A 17940-nucleotide genomic window follows, 5' to 3' on the forward strand; every position below is an offset into this window, starting at 1 on the left:
AGGCTGTTAGCCAACCTGCCAGCTTAGTGGAGTCTGCCACTAGCATAGTCAGTGTAGTCAGCTCAGCCATCCCCATTGAGACTGTGTCTGTGCCTCGACCTAGGTTGGGCAAAACTAAACATGGCGGTGTTCGCCTTAGCGACCTCATTAGGATAAAGACCTCCTCCATTCCTGCCATTATTGAAAGAGATCGTGATACCTCACATCTCAAAATAGGGTTACTTAATGTTAGATCCCTCACTTCAAAGGCAGTTATAGTCAATGAACTAATCACTGATCATAATCTTGATGTGATTGGCCTGACTGAAACATGGCTTAAGCCTGATGAATTTACTGTGTTAAATGAGGCCTCACCTCCTGGTTACACTAGTGACCATATCCCCCGTGCATCCCGCAAAGGCGGAGGTGTTGCTAACATTTACGATAGCAAATTTCAATTTACAAAAAAAAAAATGACGTTTTCGTCTTTTGAGCTTCTAGTCATGAAATCTATGCAGCCTACTCAATCACAGCTACTGTTTACAGGCCTCCTGGGCCATATACAGCGTTCCTCTCTGAGTTCCCTGAATTCCTATCGGACCTTGTAGTCATAGCAGATCATATTCTAATTTTTGGTGATTTTAATATTCATATGGAGAAGTCCACAGACCCACTCCAAAAGGCTTTCGGAGCCATCATCGACTCAGTGGGTTTTGTCCAACATGTCTCTGGACCTACTCACTGCCACAGTCATACTCTGGACCTAGTTTTGTCCCATGGAATAAATGTTGTAGATCTTAATGTTTTTCCTCATAATCCTGGACTATCGGACCACCATTTTATTACGTTTGCAATCGCAACAAATAATCTGCTCAGACCCCAACCAAGGAGCATCAAAAGTCGTGCTATAAATTCTCAGACAACACAAAAATTCCTTGATGCCCTTCCAGACTCCTTCTGCCTACCCAAGGACGTCAGAGGACAAAAATCACCCCTAAAAATGAAAAACATTTGTCATAAGAAACTAGCTCCCTGGTATACAGAAAATACCCGAGCTCTGAAGCAAGCTTCCAGAAAATTGGAACGGAATTGGCGCCACACCAAACTGGAAGTCTTCCGACTAGCTTGGAAAGACAGTACCGTGCAGTATCGAAGAGCCCTCACTGCTGCTCGATCATCCTACTTTTCCAACTTAATTGAGGAAAACAAGAACAATCCAAAATTTCTTTTTGATACTGTTGCAAAGCTAACTAAAAAGCAGCATTCCCCAAGAGAGGATGGCTTTCACTTCAGCAGTAATAAATTCATGAACTTCTTTGAGGAAAAGATCATGATCATTAGAAAGCAAATTACGGACTCCTCTTTAAATCTGCGTATTCCTCCAGGGCTTAGCTGTCCTGGATCTGCACAGCTCTGCCAGGGCCTGGGATCGGGAGAGACACTTAAGTGTTTTAGTACTATATCTCTTGACACAATGATGAAAATAATCATGGCCTCTAAACCTTCAAGCTGCATACTGGATCCTATTCCAACTAAACTACTGAAAGAGCTGCTTCATGTGCTTGGCCCTCCTATGTTGAACATAATAAACGGCTCTCTATCCACCGGATGTGTACCAAACTCACTAAAGGTGGCAGTAATAAAGCCTCTCTTGAAAAATCCAAACCTTGACCCGGAAAATATAAAAAACTATCGGCCTATATCGAATCTTCCATTCCTCTCAAAAATTTTAGAAAAAGCTGTTGCGCAGCAACTCACTGCCTTCCTGAAGAGAAAAAATGTATACGAAATGCTTCAGTCTGGTTTTAGACCCCATCATAGCACTGAGACTGCACTTGTGAAGGTGGTAAATGACCTTTTAATGGCGTCAGACCGAGGCTCTGCATCTGTCCTCGTGCTACTAGACCTTAGTGCTGCCTTTGACACCATCGATCACCACATTCTTTTGGAGAGACTGGAAACCCAAATTGGTCTACACGGACAAGTTCTGGCCTGGTTTAGATCTTATCTGTCGGAAAGATATCAGTTTGTCTCTGTGAATGGTTTGTGCTCTGACAAATCAACTGTACATTTCGGTGTTCCTCAAGGTTCCGTTTTAGGACCACTATTGTTTTCACTATATATTTTACCTCTTGGGGATGTTATTCGAAAACATCATGTTAACTTTCACTGCTATGCGGATGACACACAGCTGTACATTTCAATGAAACATGGTGAAGCCCCAAAATTGCCCTCGCTAGAAGCCTGTGTTTCAGACATAAGGAAGTGGATGGCTGAAAACTTTCTACTTTTAAACTCGGACAAAACAGAGATGCTTGTTCTAGGACCCAAGAAACAAAGAGATCTTCTGTTAAATCTGACAATTAATCTTGATGGTTGTAAAGTCGTCTCAAATAAAACTGTGAAGGACCTCGGCGTTACTCTTGACCCTGATCTCTCTTTTGACGAACATATCAAGACTGTTTCAAGGACAGCTTTTTTCCATCTACGTAACATTGCAAAAATCAGAAATTTTCTGTCCAAAAATGATGCAGAAAAATGTATCCTTGCATTTGTTACTTCTAGGTTAGACTACTGCAATGCTCTACTTTCCGGCTACCCGGATAAAGCACTAAATAAACTTCAGTTAGTGCTAAATACGGCTGCTAGAATCCTGACTAGAACCAAGAAATTTGATCATATTACTCCAGTGCTAGCTTCCCTACACTGGCTTCCTGTTAAGGCAAGGGCTGATTTCAAGGTTTTACTGTTAACCTATAAAGCGTTACATGGGCTTGCTCCTACCTATCTTTCCGAGTTGGTCCTGCCGTACATACCTACACGTACGCTACGGTCACAAGACGCAGGCCTCCTAATTGTCCCTAGAATTTCTAAGCAAACAGCTGGAGGCAGGGCTTTCTCCTATAGATCTCCATTTTTATGGAACGGTCTGCCTACCCATGTGAGAGACGCAGACTCTGTCTCAACCTTTAAGTCTTTACTGAAGACTTATCTCTTCAGTAGGTCATATGATTGAGTGTAGTCTGGCCCAGGAGTGTGAAGGTGAACGGAAAGGCTCTGGAGCAACGAACCGCCCTTGCTGTCTCTGCCTGGCCGGTTCCCCTCTCTCCACTGGGATTCTCTGCCTCTAACCCTATTACAGGGGCTGAGTCACTGGCTTACTGGTGCTCTTTCATGCCGTCCCTAGGAGGGGTGCGTCACTTGAGTGGGTTGAGTTACTGACGTGATCTTCCTGTCTGGGTTGGCGCCCCCCTTGGTTTGTGCCGTGGTGGAGATCTTTGTGGGCTATACTCGGCCTTGTCTCAGGATTGTAAGTTGGTGGTTGAAGATATCCCTCTAGTGGTGCGGGGGCTGTGCTTTGGCGAAGTGGGTGGGGTTATATCCTTCCTGTTTGGCCCTGTCCGGGGGTATCATCGGATGGGGCCACAGTGTCTCCTGACCCCTCCTGTCTCAGCCTCCAGTATTTATGCTGCAGTAGTTTATGTGTCGGGGGGCTAGGGTCAGTTGGTTATATCTGGAGTACTTCTCCTGTCTTATCCAGTGTCCTGTGTGAATTTAAGTATGCTCTCTCTAATTCTCTCCTTCTCTCTTTCTTTCTCTCTCTCGGAGAACCTGAGCCCTAGGACCATACGTCAGGACTACCGGGCATGATGACTCCTTGCTGTCCCCAGTCCACCTGGCCTTGCTGCTGTTCCAGTTTCAACTGTTCTGCCTGTGGTTATGGAACCCCTACCTGTCCCAGACCTGCTGCTTTCAACTCTTAATGATCGGCTATGAAAAGCCAACTGACATTTATTCCTGATTATTATTTGACCATGCTTGTCATTTATGAACATTTTGAAAATCTTGGCTCTCTCTAATTCTCTCCTTCTCTCTTTCTTTCTCTCTCTCGGAGGACCTGAGCCCTAGGACCATACGTCAGGACTACCGGGCATGATGACTCCTTGCTGTCCCCAGTCCAGCTGGCCGTGCTGCTATTCCAGTTTCAACTGTTCTGCCTGCGGTTATGGAACCCCTACCTGTCCCAGACCTGCTGTTTTCAACTCTTAATGATCGGCTATGAAAAGCCAACTGACATTTATTCCTGATTATTATTTGACCATGCTTGTCATTTATGAACATTTTGAACATCTTGGCTCTCTCTAATTCTCTCCTTCTCTCTTTCTTTCTCTCTCTCGGAGGACCTGAGCCCTAGGACCATACGTCAGGACTACCGGGCATGATGACTCCTTGCTGTCCCCAGTCCACCTGGCCTTGCTGCTATTCCAGTTTCAACTGTTCTGCCTGCGGTTATGGAACCCCTACCTGTCCCAGACCTGCTGTTTTCAACTCTTAATGATCGGCTATGAAAAGCCAACTGACATTTATTCCTGATTATTATTTGACCATGCTTGTCATTTATGAACATTTTGAACATCTTGGCTCTCTCTAATTCTCTCCTTCTCTCTTTCTTTCTCTCTCTCGGAGGACCTGAGCCCTAGGACCATACGTCAGGACTACCGGGCATGATGACTCCTTGCTGTCCCCAGTCCACCTGGCCTTGCTGCTATTCCAGTTTCAACTGTTCTGCTTGCGGTTATGGAACCCCTACCTGTCCCAGACCTGCTGTTTTCAACTCTTAATGATCGGCTATGAAAAGCCAACTGACATTTATTCCTGATTATTATTTGACCATGCTTGTCATTTATGAACATTTTGAACATCTTGGCCATGTTCTGTTATAATCTCCACCCGGCACAGCCAGAAGAGGACTGGCCACCCCTCATAGCCTGGTTCCTCTCTAGGTTTCTTCCTAGGTTTTGGCCTTTCTAGGGAGTTTTTCCTAGCCACCGTGCTTCTACACCTGCATTGCTTGCTGTTTGGGGTTTTAGGCTGGGTTTCTGTACATCACTTCGAGATATTAGCTGATGTACGAAGGGCTATATAAAATAAACTTGATTTGATTTGATTTGACATCTATAGGTCTAAAGGGACGAATTGGCCACTTTCATCCCCACCAAAATTGTTTGTGATACAAATCTAAAAAACATCAAACATCTTTACTCCCATATGAAACTAGAACAATCGGAGATAACCAAAATATTGTCGCGACACGCTGGCATGAAATCGCGCCAACTAATCAATAAACACTCTCCGGGGACCTGCCTTTCTAATTTCAGATTCACTGTTGCTTAGTTTTTGCAAGTCTTTTGAAGATATATCCATCCTAAACACAGTTGTGTGTACGTTTATATAGGCCTTCACATAAATTGCATTAAATAGATGGTCATAGACAATCAAAGAACTGTCAGTGAAATGCTGAATCAAACCTGTAGTATCTGGGATCTACATCTGTTTATATTAGTTACTATGCTGTTACTAAGCAGTGATGTATTACGACAGTGTACGTTACAACACCTAATAGGAAATGCACATGCGCACGAGTGTGCCCGGAAAACTGTAGAGCAGGAGAGGTTTTGACTAAACGAAAACTAACTGTACTCCCGTCTCCTGCCTGGTCATTTCTCCTGTGTTAGGGCAGATCCAGGTACCAGTACGGTATGAGGGGAAGGAGTGGACGCTACCGCTTGTCATTGTTAAAGGAGAAAAATCAGCCTTGCTAGGCAGAAACTGGCTACAAAAGATCAAGTTGAACTGGGGAGAAATCTTCAGTCTGAGAAAGGACAAACCAGTGAGTCAAGCTACACTCACTAACATGCTGGAGAAGCACAAAGAACTTTTCAAAGATGGCTACGGCGAAATACAAGACTTCACAGCAAAAGTCAGAGTGCAAGAAGGAACCAAGCCTATCTTTCACAAACCACGTCCAGTTCCCTATGCTCTTAAGGAAGCAGTAGAGAAGGAACTGGACCGCCTACAGAAGAATAACATAATCACGAAAGTAGCGAGGAGCGACTGGGCCGCTCCGATTGTTGTAGTCCCAAAGAAAGACAAGACCGTCAGAATGTGCGGTGACTACAAGGTCACAGTAAATCGCTGCATACTACCAGAGGAATATCCACTACCAAACGCTGAAGATCTGTTTGCCACTCTAGCTGGTGGGAAGGTTTTCAGTAAGCTGGACCTGGCATTCGCTTATCAGCAACTGAAGCTGGATCCGGAGTCAGAACAGTATCTGACCATCAATACACACAAGGGGCTATTCAGATTCAATCGCTTGGCCTATGGAATCTCGACAGCTCCAGCGATATTCCAACACACAATGGATCAGATCTTGGACGGTATAGACAACGTTGTGTGCTTCATGGACGACATCCTCGTGTCAGCACCAACCATTGGAGAGCACCTTGTAGTGCTGGACAAAGTGATGTCAAGACTGGAGAAATACGGAGTGAGAATGAAACGCAGCAAGTGTGAGTTCCTCCAGGACTCAGTGGAGTATCTCGGATACAAGATTGATGCACAAGGCCTGCACCCAACCAACAGCAAGGTGGAAGCAATTGTAAACGCACCAGCACCCACAAATATCTCAGAGCTGAGGTCATTTTTGGGGCTCCTGAACTATTACGGAAAGTTTGTGGCAAACTTGTCCACATTGTTGCATCCGCTTCACCAACTGCTGCAGGCCGATACAAAGTGGAATTGGTCCCCACAATGCGAAGAAGCATTCAAGACTTGCAAACAGCGTCTGCTAAAGAGCAAGTGGCTTGCCCACTACAACACAGAGATGAAGCTGAGACTCGCGTGTGATGCATCTCCATACGGAGTAGGAGCCGTCATCTCACATGTTCTATCGTCAGGTGAAGAACACCCTATTGCATTTGCATCACGGACTCTGTCACCAAGTGAGAAAAATTATGCTCAAATTGAGAAGGAAGCCCTGAGCATAATATTCGGAGTGAAGAAGTTTCACAAATACCTGTACGGAAGGAAGTTCCAACTGCTGACAGATCACAAGCCTCTGTTGGCCATCCTTGGACCAAAATCAGCTATACCAACCCTTGCTGCACTTCGAATGCAACGTTGGGCTCTGATATTGTTAGCCTACGACTACGAGATTGAGTACAGACGATCCAGTGATCACGCAAATGCAGATGCACTATCAAGACTACCATGCAATAGTGACTCCGACAGTGAAGATGATAGAGCAGTCTTCCAGATCTCTCTCATTGACGAACTGCCCATATCTGCTTCAGACATAGCAGAGGAAACAAGGAAAGATCCAGTGCTTTCCAAAGTCTTGGACTTAACATTAGGAGGTTGGCCAAACTTCGTAAATGACGATAACCTTCGTCCATTCATCGACAAGAAAGACCAGTTATCCACTGATCAAGGATGTGTTCTGTGGGGATCAAGGGTGGTGGTACCTCACAAATTCCAGAGGAGACTGCTATCTGACCTGCATGAGGGACATCCAGGGATCACTCGAATGAAAGCACTCGCTCGCAGTTATCTGTGGTGGCCTGGACTGGATCAGGACATTCAACAGCATGTAGGCCACTGCTCACCTTGTGAAGCTGTTCGCAACAAGCCTGCTGCTGCACCTCTTCATCCATGGTCCTGGGCTGCTACACCTTGGGAACGCATCCATGTGGATTACGCCGAGATTGACAAGCAACATTTCCTTGTTGTCGTCGATGTCCATTCCAAGTGGATGGAAGTGTTCCCTACTCAACTGACCACAGCTGAGAAGACCATCAATCTTCTCAGACACCTGTTCGCATCCTTTGGACTAGTCAAGGAGCTCGTATCGGACAATGGCCCTCCTTTCACGTCAAACGATTTTGAAATGTTTCTCAAGAACAATGGAGTAAGGCACATCCTGTCACCACCTTACCATCCGGCATCCGGCATCAAACGGAGCAGCGGAGAGAGCCGTGCAAACCTTAAAGAAGGCCTGGACTAGACTCGAGGTTCAGTCTGTGCCCACCCACCTAAGGCTTCCCCGGTTCCTGTTTACTTACCGTAACACACCACACACAGTAACGGAATGTACACCGGCTGAACTGTTTCTGAGACGCCAACCACGTACCCGCCTGACATTGTTGAAACCAGACTTGTCAAGCACTGTGGCAAAGCACCAGCTACAGAAGAAGAAAGCTCATGACAGACACTCAAAGACTGTCAGAGAATTCAAAGAGGGAGAGAGGGTGATGGTACGTGATTTCAGACACCCCAAGAGCCTGTGGAATTCAGGTGTGATCTTGCAACGCAAAGGACCTTTGACTTACCAAGTCCAAATTGGTCATCGCCAGGTCAACGTTCATGTGGATCATCTGCTACGGTCCAACGCCCCAGCAGAGACACGCCGAGAGAACAATAACGACCCCCAGGACTATTCTCCTGACTGTGGACGTACGGGAGAGACAGAGCCTGACCTTCCACCCGAACCTGGCCCACCACCGGAAGCCCAGGAGGAGCGGAGATATCCTATTCGACAGCGAAAGGCACCTCAAAAGCTTGACCTGTGAGTTGAGCTGTTTGAGGTAACAGACAGTAAAACAAACAAACACTTTAATATGTCCTAGATAAAAGGAAAGAAAAAGGACATTACCTGGGTTAGTTATTAGGACACAAACTCCATCTTCGGGGCAGAATAATCCCCTGGATTTGTGCTGGGCTCTGAAAAGTCTGCTTCAACCCAGTAGTTGAAAAATGTTAAGAATGCATTGTTCAGATATTGCATTAGTAGTTCCCTAACATATTTACCTTGTTCTCTGGGAGTTAAACACTATGGGGGAGGAGTGTAGTATCTGGGATCTACATCTGTTTATATTAGTTACTATGCTGTTACTAAGCAGTGATGTATTACGACAGTGTACGTTACTACACCTAATAGGAAATGCACATGCGCACGAGTGTGCCCGGAAAACTGTAGAGCAGGAGAGGTTTTGACTAAACGAAAACTAACTGTACTCCCGTCTCCTGCCTGGTCATTTCTCCACAACACAAATATTACAAAACCCACCACAATCTTACTTACCCTTATTCATGACTCCAATTCCATTCCATTACACTGAGCCATTAGTACGTCCCGTTTAGCCTTGTGTGGGGAATGGCCCGACGCTCCGACCCTGGACAAATGCTCTGTCTAAACGCAAATACAGTTTCGGAAACATTTGGAATTTAACTTTCACATAATAGAGAAATATTTTATTATATCCAAAAGATACACTTACTGTACGCAGTTTAGGACAGTTGCACCCAGTTGTATTTTGAGAAATACATGCGATCCAGTCGGAAATGTCGAATAGAATGGACCAATGGAAATGAGAGCGCAAGGTGAGAGGATGTGTGGTAGCGGAGGTGGTGTGAAAACAGCCAGTTGCAACTTTGCAAAACTGCTCACAGTAAGTGTATATTTTGTATTTAATAATAATACAATTGAAAGAATCTTTCTCGCTCACATGAAAATTAAGTTCCAAAGGTTTATAAAACCGTATTGCTAGAATGATTAATAACGTTTCTAAACATTAAAACAGAGTGTTGGGATTGTAGTCATTGATCCAGCTGTTGTCCATACATTCAATTGAGAACTCAAGGGCTGGGTACACTGTAACTAAATATTGTTAAGTAACTGGTTCCACACCCCTTTTTTTTGTTGGTTTACTCAACTTTTCATTTTTAGTTTTTCAACATGAGAAAAAATTGGCAAAAATTCAGTCAACTTAAAATGTGTTTTCTCAATTTTGTCTCATATGTAAACTAGAAAAGTCTTATTTTACCAGCAGAAAGAGGCTGTGGAAATAGCTACCGGCACAGTGCTTTTCATGTATATATCTGACAGCTGATCACATTGTGCATGTTCATTTAAACAGTAAATGGTATTCAAACTCACAACCTCTTGATTCACAGCATACCAATCTTCCTGCTACGCCACCACGTCTGTGTCAATAACATATTTGACATACATGATTGCATTGTGCATGTTAATTTCTACAGTAATTAGTATTCACCTGGGATTTGAACTCACAACCTCTTGGTTCACAGCATTCCAAACTTCCTAGCACGACACCATGTCTGTGTCGTTAACGGATTCGACTGTATTTTAGGGGATGACGGCCTTTGTTCATTCCAAGATCCTAAAGATAGATTAAAACTATCTGGCTCATAATTTTTCTTTTATCTACAATTTAGGTCTGCCGTTAGGGCTCATGGTGTTCCTTGGCAGTCAGCTTTGACGCTACATCCTATGCAAAATATTTTGAGTTTAAGATCGAAACAAAGGGTTTCCGAAATGTATCATTTATTTACTGTCAACTTCTTATAAACCACTTCCTCTCTATACTCAGTGGAATAGAGACCTTCCAGGTTTGGATCAATGTTTTAGTTGGGAGTAGTCTAATATTCAACAATCGTCTCGTTATCCTGATCACCAACGGATCCATTATAATTTTGTACACAGCATTTATCAAACTCCTCGTAATCTGTATCATATGAACATTTTTAATGATGCTTCCTGTACATTGTGCCACCTTAATGAACCTGGTGCCTTTATACACATGGTTTGGGAATGCCGTCTGGTATCTATATTATTGGATTAAATAGCTTTGAATATGTCCACTCTGTTGTCAGAAAATATTCCTGCATCTCCTTTTATTTTACTTTTAAATTATTTATCTGTTTTTCATTTATCTCGATGTCAGAAGCACATTCTTCTCGCTGGCCTAACGCCTGCAAAAAAAATATTGCAGTACGATGGAAGCCTCCACACTCACTCTCTATCCGTCAATCGATCCTCACTTTTTTGAATGTAATTTATATGGAGCATTCAACTTCATGGAGCTAAAGAAGACACTTTGAACCAATGGCTTCTTGCCGCTAAAAACACTTCGTGATGTGTTGCTCTGTATTTTATTTTGCTGCGCCACTCGGGAGCCAAAAGCACCACCAACATTAGACACAGAAAAATCTAAAATTGCTTAAATAAGTAAATCAAATCAATCAGATTAATTGATGATAATTGACACAGACATGGTCGCATAGCCGGAAAATCAGAATAATATGAACCAAGAGGTTGTGAGTTCAAATCCCAGGTGAGGACATGTTGGATAATAATGTATACATAAATTAACATGCACAGTCTGATCATGTAAGTCAAAGTGTATCAAATTGGCAAGTTGAAAACATTGTATGGTAAAAGTGCTGTGTGTGTAACTACAATGAACAAAAATATAGATGCACCAATTTCAAAGATTCTTTACAGTTCATATAAGGAAATCAATAAATTAATTAGGCCCTAATCTATTGATTTCACATGACTGGAAATACAGACCTACATCTGTTGTTCACAGATACCTTTAAAAAAAAAGTTGGGGAGTGGATCAGAAAACCAGTCAGCATCTGGTGTGACCACCATTTTGGCTGGGGTAGGCTGTCATTGTAGATAAGAATTTGTTCTTAATTAACTGACCTGCCTAGTTAAATAAAGGTTAAAAAAATAAAAACAAATCTGTGGACTGACCAATGTTTCACACCAATGGGCGTTTTCTGATATCAAGGAAAGCCCACATTAAGAAACGTCCCGAATTAAGGTCTGCAATTACCTCATTTTGCACTTCTCCGCTGATTCCAGAAAATTGTAATGTGCGTGATTACGTTCAATAAACGTAGTCATCATACGTTAACAGGCTAAACTTACTACGTTTCTTTTTGTGAAGGAGGAAAACAGACGGGTGAGTTTAACATAACATTTCTCGCTATGCAGCTAATTTAGTTACATGTGTATGATTTATAATCAATGTAATATTTAACAATACAAGAGGTACACAATGACCGATAAATCTAACATGCGAAATGACAGTATCGGTTAAGAGAGAGAAGTGACTAGCGCTGTCTTTCTTTCTCTACTGAGACGGCAGGCTAACGTTAGCTAGCTATGTTGTCACTCCTAGAAACTTGGATACAACAGGTCTCATTGTTTTGATTCCTCCTGGAGGTGGGTAACGTTAGTTCAAATCAAAGTTAGCAGACTAGCCAACCTTCAGTTTGTCGCCGTTTCAATGCGAATAACAACACCGAATATATAAAAATATTATGGCCGTAGCTAGCTACGTTAATGTTATGTAAAGGGAGAATGCTGTCGAGTTTGCTAGCTCAGAGATTAGCCAACGTTAGCTAGCTACCTTGCTGACGATGGCTTAACCTCGAAGAACAAAACACCTACTGTTCGCTAGCTATCTTCGTTTTTGGTTGGACTGTATCACGATATTTTTCCTATGTGAAAATTAACATGAAGTAAACTCAACTCTTTGGTCCTTTACTAACCAGCTGTATGTAAAATAGTTAGCTGTAGCTTAGAAAATAAATATTACACTGGATAATAAATAAATGTGTCACTGGATGACAACATAATGTTTTGTTTTCAACATTAGGGCTGTTTTCCAAAATAAGTGAAAGTTGTTTTGTTTCGTTGCCACGATACTAACGAGTATCGCGATACAGGTGTTGTCAGTTAGCTAGCTCACATACTGACCACACTGCTCGCGTTGCGTGCGTGAGCGTTGCAAAATAAATGTAGACATACATATTATTAAATCATTGCATTCACACTGCTCGCGCAGGTCTGCATGGCCAGGTGCTAAAATAGAATAATTGGTTATATTTATGATGCTCAAGTCCTGCCTCTCCCATCTCCTCATTGGTTTTTAGGAGCATATACCCAGATTTTTTATTTTAGCTAGCTAAGCTTGCCCCATGTCATTGTCAACTAGCTAGGGTATCGGGACCCTGTTCCGGTCTTCTTTTCATGATTTAGTTGAAAATAGTGTTTCAATTATCCAAAAACAATCGACTATTGATATCATCATTCCCGTATTGTTTACTGTGTTTCCCGGAATCGGAAGTTCATCTATCAATTAAAAAAACATAAAATCTGTGCTATAACCTTTGTTTCCTTTTGGCAGTGAGACATTTGAACAACCACCAATAAGCCTAATGCTACAGCGGCAACATTAGCAGATATTACAGTAAGTAGCTCCTACAGAATCTCTGCCTGTCCTGTGTGTAGCTAAATAAACTGCTTTAACTTGTTCAGTGTATTGGTTGATTTAATTTGGCAACTATGATGCTAGTAGTTCGCATTAACATCCTTTTGTGTCAATAATGGTCTCTTTTCTTTGCCCCCACCCCACCCAAAGTACTTCCTAAGGATGGCTAGCTGCGGTGAGGTTGACCACTCTGTGAGCTCGCTCCCATCCAGTAAGAAGGGGAGTGGTGATTCTGCCTGCTCTGGTTCCAGTGGCTCATCACCTGCCCTGGCTGTCCCAGAGTGTGCCATCTGCCTGCAGAGCTGTGTCCACCCTGTCCAGCTACCCTGCCGCCACGTCTTCTGTTTCCTGTGTGTGAAAGGGGCGTCCTGGCAGAGCAAGCGCTGTGCTCTCTGTAGACAGGAGGTTCCCGAGGACTTCCTGGAGCACCCCACTCTGCTGTCCCCCGAAGAGCTTAAGACCGGAGGGCGGGCTGCCGCAGGGGACAACGCCTGGTACTATGAGGGGAGAAACGGCTGGTGGCAGTATGACGAGAGGACCAGCCGTGAGCTGGAAGACGCTTTCTCCAAGGGCAAGAAGACAGCTGAGATGCTGATAGCCGGGTTCCTGTACGTGGCCGACCTGGAGAACATGGTGCAGTACCGGCGCAATGAGCACGGCCGCCGCCGCAAGATAAAACGGGACATTGTGGACATTCCCAAGAAAGGGGTGGCGGGCCTCCGTCTGGACACTGAGGGCGGCACGCAGGGGTCCGCTGCGGCAGGGAGAGGGAACTCTGCAGACGGGGCTGATACTTCAGCATCCTCACTGCAGCAGGCTGCAGCAGCTCCAGCTGCTTTCACAGTCCTGTCTGCTCCTGCCAGGCCTCCCACCTCTCTGGGGGGCCAGCCTGGCAGCCCCACCAGCCCCTCCCTGGAAGACACCCTGGCCCTGCTCCACATCAGCCCCACAGATGCGCCGGAGAGGGCTGAGGTCGGGGAGGGAGAGGAGGGGGAAGAGGAGGCCACCGCCACACCCTCCATGTCATCTGGTCCTAACACCTCTGTGGATGGGTCTGGGGACTGGAGCGACGATGAGGAGGAGGAAGGGGATGGGGAGGCAGTGGAGCCCCGGGAGCAGAGACTGCGTTTGGGGGAGAGCCCAGAGGACAGGTCCCCCCCTGGGGCTGAGGCCTCCAGCAGCAGTGTGAGGTCGCGAAGGCCTGATGGCCAGTGTACTGAAGTGTGAGCTCAACTCATCATGAACCTCTGCACTGTAGCTAACATTCTTAGCTAACATAGGACTCTGAAACAGATTAAAACCAACCACTGCATACAACTGTCTCGAGGCAAGGAGACACTCCCATTATATTAGACTTTAAAGATGAAAATGACCCCCTGAAAATTAGTTATAGTCAAAATTTACTGGTGGGCCTTAGGAGCAGTCTTTCCCCATACAACTTGTTAGTTGAGCGTTGAATTGTTGTTTCGTGTAAGTTGTTGGGATGTTTGAACGTCCTCATGCCTGCAGACAGTATGTGATGCAGCCGTGTTGAAAGATGGAGACTTATTATTTTCAGAGACATGCATTTAACTGAATCAGGTAGCAGCCTCTTATCAGCTAATCAACAGTTGTTTTGATCAGATCAGTGGTTGTGTTTTCCTCTCTCTGCAGCAGCTTGGTGTGTTGAGTTCTAGGCTGCTCCAAAGTGATTAACACCATGCTCCATGACCTCTGATCAAAAAGGTCAGTAGACACCATTTTCATTTGTGTTTCAAAAGCGAAGCATGTTCAGTTGCTGATTTATTAATCTGAAATGCTAGTCTGTTTCATAACGTGTGCATGTGTTTTAAGAGAGGGGTTAGATTCTTAATTAACCTCTCTTGGGCACGTGAGACGGTAGCGTCACACCTCTTCAACAGCCAGTGAAACTGCTGGGCGCCAAATTCAAATACAAAAATACTCATTATAAAAATTCAGAAAACAAAACATATTTTACATAGGTTTAAAGATTAACTTCTTGTGAATCCAACCACGGTGTCAGATTTTAAAAATGCTTTACGGCGAAAGCATACCTTACGATTATTTGAGAACATAGCCCACTAGACAAATCATTACAAACAGTAGCCAGCCAAGTAGAACAGTTACACATGTCAGAAATAGAGCTAAAATTAATCCCTTACCTTTGATGATCTTCATATGGTTGCACTCAGCAGACATTCATTTACTCAATAAATGTTCCTTTTGTTCGATAAAGTCTCTTTATATCCAAAAACCTCCGTTTTGTTTGTGCGTTTTCTTCAGTAATCCACAGGCTCAAACGCAGTCAAAACAGGAAGACAAAAAAATCCAAATTGTATCCGTAAAGTTCATAGAAACATGTCAAACGATGTTTACATTCAAACCTCAGGTTGTTTTTAGCCTAAATAATCGATAATATTTCAACCGGACAATAACGTCGTCAATTTAAAAGGTAAACAAGAAACGCACTCTCTCGGTTTCTTGTTGACACTTTAGGGTCCACTCATTCAGACTGCTCTTACTTCTTCATTTTTCAGAATACAAGCCTGAAACTATTTCTAAAGACTGTTGACATCTAGTGGAAGGCATAAGTGGAAGGCATAGAAACTGCAATTTGAGTCCTAAATCAATGGATACTGTAATGGCATTGAATAGAAAACTACAAAATCAACAACAAATCCATTCAGGAAGTATTTTTTTTCTCAGGTTTTCGCCTGCCAAATCAGTTATGTTATACTCACAGACACTATTTTAACAGTTTTGGAAACTTTAGAGTGTTTTCTATCCAAATCTACCAGTTATATGCATATCATATCTTCTGGGCCCGAGAAGCAGGCAGTTTAATTTGGGCATGCATTTCATCCAAAATTCCGAATGCTGCCCCCTACCCTAGTGAAGTTAAACACTACTGGTGAAGAGGAGGACTAATGTTTTTGATTTTAGTTTAACTGTTTGTTTTTTCTTTGTTTTCCTATGGTTGTAAATTCTATTGTGTGATTACTAAGACGGTAAGAGAAGAGCAACGGTTGATAGGTGGCTTGCTGGCTGTCTCCTGCAAAACATTTGAAGTTTTAAATGTTATTGTTTTTATATTTCTTACCAGCTGACTGTCATTGTCATCTGTTGAGCTCAATTTTACTATCATTATAATAACCTTTACTTTCTGTAACGATTTTTGGTTTGTAATCTTTTACATGGTATGTAATTTTAAATAAAATGTGTGTATTCATCAACCCAAAATGTTGATTGGAAGTATTGTTTTTGTTGGATGAAAGCAAAAGGCGAGCTGATCACATGCCAACACAACTAGCGACATCATGCAAGATACTGCACGAAATAAGCTGTCTTGTATCAAATCTGTTCACAGTGTATTTTTTCCCCCTGATATTTCTCATGTGACAACTCTACACTATATAAACAACTATGTGGACACCCCTTAAAATGTGTGGATTTCGGCCACAACTGTTGCTGACAGGTGTATAAAATCGGGCACACCGCCATGCATTCTCCATAGACAAACATTGTCAGTTGAATCGCCTTACTGAACAGCTCAGTGACCTTTAATGTGGCACCGTCATAGGATGCAACCTTTCCAACAAGTCAGTTGGTCAAATGTCTACCCTGCTAGAGCTGCCCAGGTCAACTGTAAGTGCTGTTATTGTGAAGTGGAAACGTATAGGAGTAACAACGGCTCAGCTGCGAAGTGGTAGGCCACACAAGCTCACGGAACGGGACCACTGAAGTGTGTAAAAATCCTCTGTCCTAGGTTGCAACACTCACTACCGAGTTCCAAACTGCCTTTGGAAGCAATGTCAGCACAATACCTGTTAGTTGGGAGCTTCATTAAATGGGTTTCCATGGCTGAGCAGCGGCACACAAGCCTTTGATCAGTTTGGGGAAGACCATTTCCTGTTTCAGCATGACAATGCCCCCGTGCACAAGGTGAAGTCCATACAGAAATGGTTTGTCGAGATCAGTGTGGAAGAACTTGACTGGCCTGCACAGAGCCCTGACCTCAACTCCATCAAACATCTTTGGGAGGAATTGGAACGCTGACTGCGAGCCCGGGCTATTCGCCCAACCTCACTAATGCTCTTGTGGCTGAATGGAAGCAAGTCCCGCAGCAATGTTCCAACATCTAGTGAAACCCTTCCCAGAAGAGTGGAGGCTGTTATAACAGCAAAGGGGGGACCAACTACATATTAATGTCCATGATTTTTGAATGAGATGTTTGACGAGCAGGTGTCCACATACTTTTGGTCATGTAGTGTACCTCACCACTTGCTAATACCATGCACCCGCTGCTCCTGCCCTGCACAGGTCCACTTAGTGCAGTGTAGCGTACCTACTTCAACAGACAGGTTCCAACCCACTCTGAATTCATCTCACACCCTGGTTTGATATTCTGATCACAGTGTATCTGTAAGCAACACCAAAGCCTGGTGTTTGGCCAGGAAACACATGACCTTTGTAAAGGGACGGGAGAGGAAGACAAAAGCTCTGGCGGGGATGCATCCAAAATGGCTCCCTATTTAGTGTACTACCTTTGATCAGGGCCCACTATGTAGGGAATAGGGTGCCATTTGGGACGTACCCCTGGCGGTGTGTTATCAAGGGACCAGAGACCTGCCAGCCAGGTTCACACCATAGGGAAGCTTGATCTCTCAGGGAGGGGGAAAGGAGCAGCTGACTCTAGCCTAGATCTATGCAGCAGGATAAACACAGAACATTTCATTGTTAGATTATTCAGAATTCACATGAATTGGAATGTCATGAATCTCCTACCCTGGTTGAAAAAGAACACACCATCGGCATTGTACATTTATTGGAACAGCAGGACAGATGGAGAATTCTTCCTCAGGCCTGCAAATAGTTATAAGAGACAGATAAAGTAGTGGGGCAGCTACTGTAGTTGGTAGAGAGTTGTGTGGTATTGAGGTCTCTTGATGAATTTATAGATAGGTCTGTATGACCTAGTCTATTAACTGGAGAAAGAGAACTCCCAACTGTAGTGGGCTGGATAGAGAATCCT

General features: G+C 43.8%; 1 protein-coding gene across 2 annotated transcripts; it reads left to right on the forward strand.

The window, feature by feature from the left end:
* Positions 1–11290: 11290 nt before the first annotated feature.
* Positions 11291–16148, forward strand: LOC139573525 (E3 ubiquitin-protein ligase rnf146-like). Of its 2 annotated transcripts, none has more exons than XM_071397045.1 (3): positions 11291–11594; positions 12825–12887; positions 13059–16148. In XM_071397045.1, exon 3 carries the CDS (start codon positions 13071–13073, stop codon positions 14133–14135), a length of 1065 nt encoding a protein of 354 aa, XP_071253146.1. In that variant the 5' UTR covers positions 11291–11594; positions 12825–12887; positions 13059–13070; the 3' UTR covers positions 14136–16148. The 2 variants fall into 2 exon arrangements, with proteins under 2 accessions (XP_071253146.1, XP_071253147.1); XM_071397046.1 differs by lacking the exon at positions 11291–11594 and adding an exon at positions 11725–11857.
* Positions 16149–17940: the final 1792 nt, after the last annotated feature.

The sequence above is a fragment of the Salvelinus alpinus genome, chromosome 4 (genome assembly GCF_045679555.1).
Source record: "Salvelinus alpinus chromosome 4, SLU_Salpinus.1, whole genome shotgun sequence".
NCBI lineage: Eukaryota > Metazoa > Chordata > Actinopteri > Salmoniformes > Salmonidae > Salvelinus > Salvelinus alpinus.